Source organism: Fundulus heteroclitus, unplaced genomic scaffold, assembly GCF_011125445.2.
Source record: "Fundulus heteroclitus isolate FHET01 unplaced genomic scaffold, MU-UCD_Fhet_4.1 scaffold_122, whole genome shotgun sequence".
Lineage (NCBI taxonomy): Eukaryota > Metazoa > Chordata > Actinopteri > Cyprinodontiformes > Fundulidae > Fundulus > Fundulus heteroclitus.
The window spans coordinates 133,864-143,347 of NW_023396534.1; the positions used below are offsets into that span (position 1 = coordinate 133,864).

At 37.6% G+C, this 9,484-nt stretch overlaps 1 protein-coding gene across 4 annotated transcripts; it reads right to left on the reverse strand.

Annotated features, from left to right (window-relative positions):
- Nucleotides 1-269: 269 nt before the first annotated feature.
- On the reverse strand, nucleotides 270-7,032 carry LOC118558301. 4 transcript variants are annotated; one of them, XM_036128819.1, is made up of 14 exons: nucleotides 6,637-7,032; nucleotides 6,166-6,269; nucleotides 6,022-6,069; nucleotides 5,410-5,626; nucleotides 4,815-4,890; nucleotides 3,948-4,253; nucleotides 3,778-3,859; nucleotides 3,620-3,699; nucleotides 2,989-3,354; nucleotides 2,479-2,732; nucleotides 2,248-2,376; nucleotides 1,579-1,716; nucleotides 1,335-1,452; nucleotides 270-1,038 (listed from the first exon to the last, which is right to left on the reverse strand). In XM_036128819.1, exons 1-14 carry the CDS (start codon nucleotides 6,658-6,660, stop codon nucleotides 821-823), a joined length of 2,160 nt encoding a protein of 719 aa, XP_035984712.1. In that variant the 5' UTR covers nucleotides 6,661-7,032; the 3' UTR covers nucleotides 270-820. The 4 variants fall into 4 exon arrangements, with proteins under 4 accessions (XP_035984712.1, XP_035984711.1, XP_035984714.1 ...); XM_036128818.1 differs by having other exon boundaries at nucleotides 2,248-2,732; nucleotides 6,022-6,063; XM_036128821.1 differs by lacking the exon at nucleotides 6,166-6,269 and having other exon boundaries at nucleotides 2,248-2,732; nucleotides 6,022-6,063.
- Between the last annotated feature and the right edge of the window lie 2,452 nt (nucleotides 7,033-9,484).

Here is a 9,484-nt window from a genome sequence, read left to right on the forward strand (position 1 = left end):
CATCTGAGCCTCCGTTATAATCGCCTTTTAGCCATTTCCCGAATCAGAAGCTACAATCGTAAGCCAACTTCAGCTTCGATCCAGAGAGTTATGATCGCCGCCACAGCTACAGGATCAGACTGACGTCTTCTTCTGTGCAGTCCTGTTCAGGTTAGGATCCTGCTCAGAGTGTGCACGCTATTAATCGCTTCCGTACCAGTTTAAAAATTCACCATTTATGAAATGTAAAGCAAAATGCTGATCATGTTACCACAGAGGTGAATTTTAGTGCTCTTATGGTAAACATGTTAAAGAACTAAAATGTTCTAAATTTGTATTTTTTTTTTTTTTGTTACTCTATAGAAACCCATTAGGTACATTGTTGTAGGACTTCACATTTCTTGCATTAAAAGAATCAGAAAAAGGTTTGTCTTATATAATTTATTTTCTCATACTTGAAGCATATATGAACATTCAAGTATACATTCAAGTACTAAGTACATTCAATAAATGACATTCAATTTTGCATAAAAAACAATTTCACTTTAATATTTAAAACTGCCTGTACAAACAGTACTGACTTAGACTTAAATTAAATATCTACTCTGAACATTTGAATTTGAACTTGACATAACTACAGGAAGTGGAGTAACAGCAATGTTGTCACTCTGAGTTTAAATTATTACATTAAAACATATGTATTGAACTTGTGATCTGACAAAAATCAGAAAACTGAATTGAGTAAATATTTCAACAGAACTGTTCTGCTTAAACAAAGCTGCTTCACAAAGAACTACTACAGCTTAAGTGTAGATTTTTTTTTTTTTAACAAGTCGATCACTCAGATCAAGCCAAATCCAGATTGTGTAGAGGAAATGCATGCTAAGAAGTCCTCACTGAATGACTTGTAATTCTTGTAATGACAGGGAAGTTTTAGTGTTTCGTAGCATGTGGCAGCTGTTGGGTAGTTCCCATGAACAATCTCCACCGACAGACTTGATGGAAGATTTTCCCAACCGGTCCAGAATTTCATCAACTCTTTCAGTTCAGGTGGTGTGGCTTTGGAAGAGAGCAAAGCCACAATCACACTTTCAAATCAATTTACCATATATCTGCAACATATGGATAACTTTGTATGTTCCAAAGACAAAAGTAACTGGAGCCACATGTTGGGATAGAGCTAGACTACACAGAGAGAACACACAAACATGCATGCAATTCAACTGTTAGAATTTTGAGCTAAGATTAATACTGAATTGTGAGGTACCACTGCAAGCAACTAAGAAAAAAATTCTACAGGGATGCTTCATTGAAAAGTAATCTGAAAATCTCCAATCAGACACTGGTAACATTACCATTTGCAACGAACTGTTTCAGATATCCTGAAATGCGGCATCTGGTTTCCTTTGAGCAGTCATCATCTTCATCACTTTCAGCATCCATTTCTGGCCAAGTGATATGCTGAAGTACCACCTAAGTATAGTAGAAAAAACTAATTGTTTTGTGTTTAACAGAAGTTTGTAAAGAAAATGTGTTATATAAAAGGAATTACATTAAAATAACAGATGCAACACCATAATTCCAGTTATTTAAATATACCTCTGGACACAGGGACGCTTCCTCCCTTGGAAAAAGCAGGGGTACAGCATCAGGTCGCCGAGTTACCAGGGACCATATTGGGGTTTCTTTCAAACCTCGTCTAAGTTGCTTTATTTGTCTTGCAACGCGTCCAAGAACCTGTTTTAGAAAATGGTAATAGTTTATGTCTAAACAACTAATTTCAAAACAGTCATTATGCTGCTCTGGTAATTGAAACTAATAACAGGGATCAAAGCGGTATACAGTAAAACAAAATGTATACAAAAATTGTAATTCATGTGACACTGAAGATATGACAATCTTTACATTTAACAACTAATGTAAAAAGATTAATCTTATAAAGTGAATAACTTGAGTTTTGCAAGACATCTGAGAAAGTATGAGACTGTTCCTCAGGATAGGAGCTTAAACTTAAAAAGTTGTCATTTGTCTGTTAGGCAATCTAAAGAAATTGATATAAAACAATTTGTTTGAAAGATTCTACCTCTTACCTTTGATTATGTTTATAGAAAACACTTGGTGCCAGACTATTTAAAAATGTAAAAACAATGGTAAATCTGAACAATTCTTTATCCTTCTGTGTATCAAAATTGGATTTTAAATAAAATGTCATTTAAAACATAAGTTGAAGAAAAAAAATACATGCAGTAGAAATGAATGCTGACTCACTGCATGGAGTAACAGCTTCTCAAAAAGCCACTTCCTATTGTTCTCTGATGGGCAAGGAAGGTCCCATGAATATGCCAAGCTCTGTACTCTTTCCATTTGAGTATCAGAGAGCCTGGATTCTCCCTCGAGCTGCAAAAGACATCGCAAAGAACTCAGAGGGGAAAAAAGCAAGAAAGAACTAGAATAGTGTAATACACATAAAATTCTATTTTTGTGAATTGGGGGGCATACAGTACTGATGGTTTCCCTGATGTCTAGGTCTGGGCAGTCCTCCAGGGTGACAGTTGCTGTTTCTGGACTGCCGCCAAGTAGAACATGAATAACAGCAGGACTAAGTCCTGACAGGCGTGGTCCTCCATGAAGGAAAGAGTGGCCTATCATTCTGCCAGCCACTAAAAACATGTCACTTTCAACAAGAAAGTGAGAGGCTGATTGGACCCAGTGGCCAGGTTCTCCTTCGAAAAGTCGTGTAACAATGGAGTTTCCTGTTCAATAAATCAACAATATAAGAAAATAAGTAATACAGATGCATAAAGACCAATGTTTAACCCTATACTGCCTCACCTATATTTTGGCTACACAGTAATGATTTCATTAATTTTTAGAAATATTGTACCTTCTTCATATCAAAATTTACAACAATACATGAAACTTGAAGTTTGAGTTATCATGATTAACTAACAATGAGCTTTTACACATGACAGATGTTTGTGTAATATAAAGTGAACACAAATGACATACCAAAGTTTATAGAAAAACCTGACTTCAATTTTTCCAGTACGGTTGAAAAGAAAAAGCGGTTTACACCTAGTCCCACAGCCACATCTCCTGCAAGGTAAATGGTTTGACAGGTCAAACATAATTTGAAATGCAAACATGTGTAAAACTTGTAACTTTTAATTACTTTACCTTCAAGCCTACAATTAAGGGGGCATGCCCATTGCACATTTGGCCGCTTATAGAAAGAAATCAGAGCCATGTCTTTTTCTGCAGTGCTGTCTCTTAAGTCCATCTTCAACAGCAAGGGGTTCTCCATTGCATGTATTTGGAGGAAATGGTCTGCACAGCGAGAAATGGCCTTTGAAGCATCGCTTATGGTATACCAGTCTAAGAGGGGAAAAAAATAAATTAATATAGTTATAGGAAAAAGTTTAAATTAGACATGGGCATCAAAAACCAAAGTAAGGTCACAGTAAAAAAATAAAATCATAAAATGTAGCTTATTTTTTCAAAAGTGGTCAATACCAAGTAAGCTTTAGAACACATGCCAAATTGGAAGACAATTTCTGTTTAGCTGAAGTCAATGCTTGTGACTACCATTATTTGTGTCTTAAACAGATCTACATAAGCACTAGCTTTCAACCACACTCACCATCACTGCCTGAAGAATATGATGTAGATGGCCCAGGCATTGTTTCATTCACTTCTTCTGTGGAATGAGGTCCTGTACTACTGAGATAATATTTATTACACTTGCTTTAGACAAAGGAAACTATGTTGATAAAATTATTATATAAGGTAAATACCTACATTTCTCCACAAGAAGAAGCATGTACTTCTATGTCCTCAGTAGGAAACATTTTTGCACACACCGGACACTCTTGCATTGCTGCTGTCACAAAGTAATTGGGACATTGTTGTAGTGAAGCAGACATCTAAAATGCCACTGTATGATATGCAAACATTTAAACATTACTTACATATGTCCTTTGCAGGGTTACAAACATCAACACCAGCCACATCAGAGGGCAAATCTGTTTCCACACAAGACTTTATGTGGTCAGTCAAAAAATGCAAGGGAACATCTACTCGGCATTTCTGACACATGGCCTTTGGCATGTTTGCAAATGCCTCGTCATTCAGCTCAAGAGGATCCGTGCAAAGTTGTTCTTGAATAGGGACTATGAACAGGGTTTTTCCGCCGCGACTCGCACCCTTCAACATTGTCCCGGTATAGCCATCATCTTCAGGACTTATCAAGGTCAAATTGCGTCTTCCCCATCCACCTACAAGAAACTGTGCATTATGACTTTGCTTCAAATCAAAGCACAATATCAATTTACTTGACAACCGCATTCAGAACAACATTTGCTAATGAAAGAGGTATTACTATAATTACAAACATGTAATTTTCAATGTTCCATGTTTTGTATAGTAAATATATCATCTGCCCACTTGCTCTTTCATGGATGCCTTTCTTAATGAGCTGTTCTACTGCAGCAGAGAGTCTATAGATGGCATGTAAAAGAGTCGCCTTTTAGTCCTCCAACGTTGTGTGCATACGCGAAATTTAAGGATATATGCAATAACATACAGGGGATCCGTAGATATGGGTTAAATACAGCCATTGTTGGGACCAGGAGAGCATTTTGGATGGGGTGAGGGAGCCTCGGATTGTTGCTCTGAGACAAAAAGTGGTGTAGCTCTATTTGAACAGCAGAATTTGTCTGCCAGTTGTATTTCTTTAGAAGGAAGAAATATTTTAAAATCTCACACTAACAAAAATAATGAAAAGAACATTTATAATAATATTACCGTAACCTGATATCAGCCACTTCATCACCCACCTGCAGATTTGTAAAGCAGCCAACCCCCTGTAATAGTTCCCAGCCTTGGAAAAAGAACTTTAAGCGTTTCACCCAGCTGTAAAAGAAATATGTCAAATTAAGACTCATCAAAAATGTAAATATACAGTGATAGTTCCTAATACAATATTAATACATGTAATGACAGCCCACTTCATCAGATCAACTTGAAGTGTGCAAAAATGCAATATGACATAGCCAATTAGAGAGCAGCATTATTGGAGAATAAATATTATTGAGGTGAATGTAATATGTTTTGCATTAAAAACATATTTTAGAAATTGCAGGTCTCCAGTGATTTTCACCAACATACATCTCCAAGATTTCAGGCTGGTTGAAGACAGACCTGATATTAAATGAGTGGAATTTCTGAGAGGAAATATCTTGTTGATGCCAGAGCCCCATGCAGAATTGTTTGACAAGCATCAGACAATAGAAAGGGAACATGAACTCAAAGAAGAAGTGGTCCCAACCAATGTTCTGCTAAGACGAAGAGCAGATCTATTTTTAGGGCTGACACAGTAGATTTATCAGTCTAGTACACTGTTTAAATAATTGTGGCATTATGAGGAATTACCTCATTGTGCGTTATGCTCTCATCGATGTGAGCCGTTTTCCGGCCCAATCCCGCTTTCATGTGTATCAGTTGATCATCTTCTTTTGGTGTTTTTTCATAATGTTTTGGCAGTAAATAAAAAACCACATCTAAAGGTTTCATCTTTTTCGCTGGGACCAGGTTTGTTGGAGGAAATCGTCGTTTTCCTCTTCCCCTGTTGTAAAGTCCAGGAAAAGATCTGTTGTACAGAAATTTGAAGATAACCAAATTATACTGATTATTTCATTTCAAAGATCACTTTGAAGACATAACCTATGACAAATTAGACAGTAGATTCAAAGAACCACAGAGTGATTTAGACATATATTGTATAATACAAAATAATAAAATACAAGGATTATTCATATGACTCAGTTCAAAATTATAATAGTCAATTTTGCTAGAAAGACCCAAGTCCCAAATATGTAATATCTTTTATGAGAGATTTACATTGTGATGATTAGCTGCCGCAACAAAAGGTAATAGTATTTTAAGCCATATTAAGAAATACAAGTGGAATTTTGGAAAACAATTAAAGGTCTTTATAAAAAATGCTTCAAAATTGAATTTACAATAAATAAAGTTGTCATTTACCTGCTCATTTCCATTTGGACAGATGGTTCAGTTTGAGGTACCCTATGACTGTTGGATAACAGAATTTATTAGTATACTGCTATGATCAACATATTCAAAATATACATATTCATTAGGCATTAGGGCAACAGTTTATCATTGAACCTGGCATTCTGGTTGGTGAGCTCTCCTCTTCCTCCACTCCGTGGTCTTTCAGTTAATAAATTCAGTAAATGCCTTGCAGATTCAACTATTGCATCCCGACTACTCTGTAGTCACAAAATATATGAAAGACAAAGTAGCAGAAACTATTTAAATTACGACTTTACTAAGACTGCCTGTCTCAGTCTCACCTAAGACAACATACAAACAACCCAGAAAGTCACCACCCATCAGTTCTCTTTAAAGATTCTAGACTTGGCGCAAGTGGTATTTCTTTTTGAAATAAAACGGGGGAAATTGGGTGGGGGAGGGGGGGAGGGTGCTAGGAGGTAGCGAGAAGTAATATGCCGGTTCTACACGGTGTAAGATTAACAACGGCCCAAACCAGTATTTTAAATCAGGCTTTAAGATAATGTATCAAACTTCATGCGCAAAATAAAATATACTACAGAAATATGAAAGTATTAAACTCACCGTTGGGTTTGAGTTCGCCTCCATGGTCGCCAGCCTGGGTGATACTGGTACTTCTTCAATATGACGGTTGTGTCACGTGATTAGGTGGATGTTGGAATTGGACATCCATTGCTAATGTCTGTGACCTGAAGTAACCTTGGCCATTTTTACAGCGAATTTTTAGACGCTGAATTTGAGACAGCGAATTTTTAGACGGTGAATTTGAGACGGCGAATTTGAGCAAGTTGAATTGGAGGACAACGAAAATATTGCATTTGAATTTTGAAAAGTTGAATTTTTTTATATGCTGAATTTTTTAACACTGAAAATTTAAACTGTGAAAAATATGTATATTGAAAATTTGATCACTTTGAAATAGGAATGTGAATTTTTTTAATAACTGAAAATTGCAACCATGTAAAAAAATTACACCGAATTTATTTTTACTGCAAAAATAATGACATTGAATTTTTTTTTAGGTTAAAAATATATTCTGAATTTATTTTAATACTGAAAAAGTAAGCACTAATATACAACATTCAAATTTCAGAGGTATTTTTTATTCAAATTGTGATGGCACATATTTACTTCCATAGAGACAGCGCCTTTTCTTTTTATGTAGGCTTCGAGAGTTTACTCAGAATACTAAGATTTTATTGAATTTTTACTATTGTGTAATTGAGAGTGTCCTAACCAGTTGTATTACTGTGTGGTTTGGTAATCTTACTCAAAAACAGAAGAAGGCTTTGAATAAAGTGGTCTGCTCAGCCAGCAGAATTATTGGCTGCACTCTTCCGCTCCTGGAGTTCACATATAAAGCTAGAGTATTGAATCGAGCTTTACAGCTGGCTAATGATGCCTCAGGCCACCCAGCAAGGGCTTTCTTTGAGATGCTTCCCTCAGGGAGAAGGTATCGTTCTACAAAATGTACTACTGATCGCCATTTACACAGATTCTTCCCACAAGCTGTGATTGCTTTGAACAAAGCATCTTAAACTAGGCACTTGTATGTATGTATGGATTTAATTGTACAGCATTTTTATTTTTATATGGAGCATTTTTAATATTGAGGCCTCATGTGGCTTTGTTTGTCTGTTTTCTATGTTGTGTCCTCTGATGTGTTTACGTTGACTTTGGACTCTGAGCTACTTGCACATTTTTTACCAATGCAGGTAAAACTGCAAATGGCTAATAAAGTGAATCTGAATCTGAAGGTAAAAGAGAGCGGAGGTGAGGCTGTTAGGATGTATAATCCACCAAGAAGCACTGTGTGCCAAGACTGTCCAGCTGGACCATGTGATGAACACTGATGGAAAAACTGTCACCATAACTGGAGCTAGAGGACTGTAGCATGGATAATTTCAGGCTTTCCTGTCTGATGAGGATGCTGAATACGGGTATGTACTCTACCACTCTGATGTGGATGCTGAATACGGGGATGTACTCTACCACTCTGATGTGGATGCTGAATACGGGGATGTACTCTACCACTCTGATGTGGATGCTGAATACGGGGATGTACTCTACCACTCTGATGTGGATGCTGAATACGGGGATGTACTCTACCACTCTGATGTGGATGCTGAATACGGGGAAATACTCTACAACCCTGATGTGCGCTGGCTCAGCTGTGGCTCTGTGCTGCAGCGCTCTGATTGGCTGAGATCAGAAATGGAGTAGGTTTTAAAAGAAGGGCCGACCTCTTCATGAACTAAGTGACCCTCTGTGGCTGGCAGACCTGGCATCTTTAGTTGATCTTACCCATCGTCTGAATACACTGAACAAGAAGCTACAAGGCAAAGAACAGCTGGTGCCACACCTGTATGCACACCTGAAAGCCTTCTGGGTAAAGCTCTGCCTCTTTGAGACACAACTACGAGGCTTTAATGCTGCACACTTCCCTGCTCTGTCTGAAATCATGTCTGCTTTTCCAAAGCAAGTGATAAGAGGGGTAGGAGAGGGATGGGTGGGATTTAACTAAGGAGGTTTTGATCTCTGATCTGGGGTCATAAATCAGTCCAAACTTTGTCACAAATTACCTCTATACCTATATTCCTCCATACCTGAGAGCTTCTAGTCTCCAGCGTGGATCCTTCAGTCCAGCCGAAAGCTGCTTCACTCCTGAGTCTCCTGGATGATTGTAGCTCAGGTCCAACTCTTTCAGATGGGAGGGGTTGGAGCTCAGAGCTGATACAAGAGAAGCACACCCTTCCTCTGAGACCAGACAGCCTGACAAGCTGCAGACACACAATTCAACACATGATGTTAACATGAGAAAGTAGTGCTCAAGAAGCTGCTAATCAGCTGGTTCTAATAAATGTAAAATATAAATCAAACTGCATTTTTTCTGTAGGTTATAAAAAGTAACATCTGATACATTTAACCAGGTGAATCCTGGCTAGAGCTCCAATAGGATGGAAACTGTACAAACTGACACAAACTCTGCAGGAGGTTCTGGCTTTAAGCGACTTCAAACTGGACCTAAAATACCAAAGATGAACTGGTGGTCCCAGTAGAACCATTGTTCTGGTGTTTAGATCACTTTAATCTCAGTGATGGAGTCAATAATTGAAGCTCAGATACAGATAAAGCAGTGGTTTGGATCAGTGGCGTTAGCAGTGTATGGTGAGCACATATTTCACCCTTGCAGAATCAGGTGAAATGGGTAACCAGTGGGTCCCATTACTGGTGGGGGCCCAGGTGGTTCCCTTCAGCTTCTCTGCATTGAGGTAACGTATTGCTGTCTGTAGATGAATAATATATCAGAATGAAAATGTTTATTATTGTCATTGTACATCATGTTCCACATATGTACACCAAGATCAAAGCCAGCTCCAACCAAAGCACTAATAATAAAATGTCAGATAAT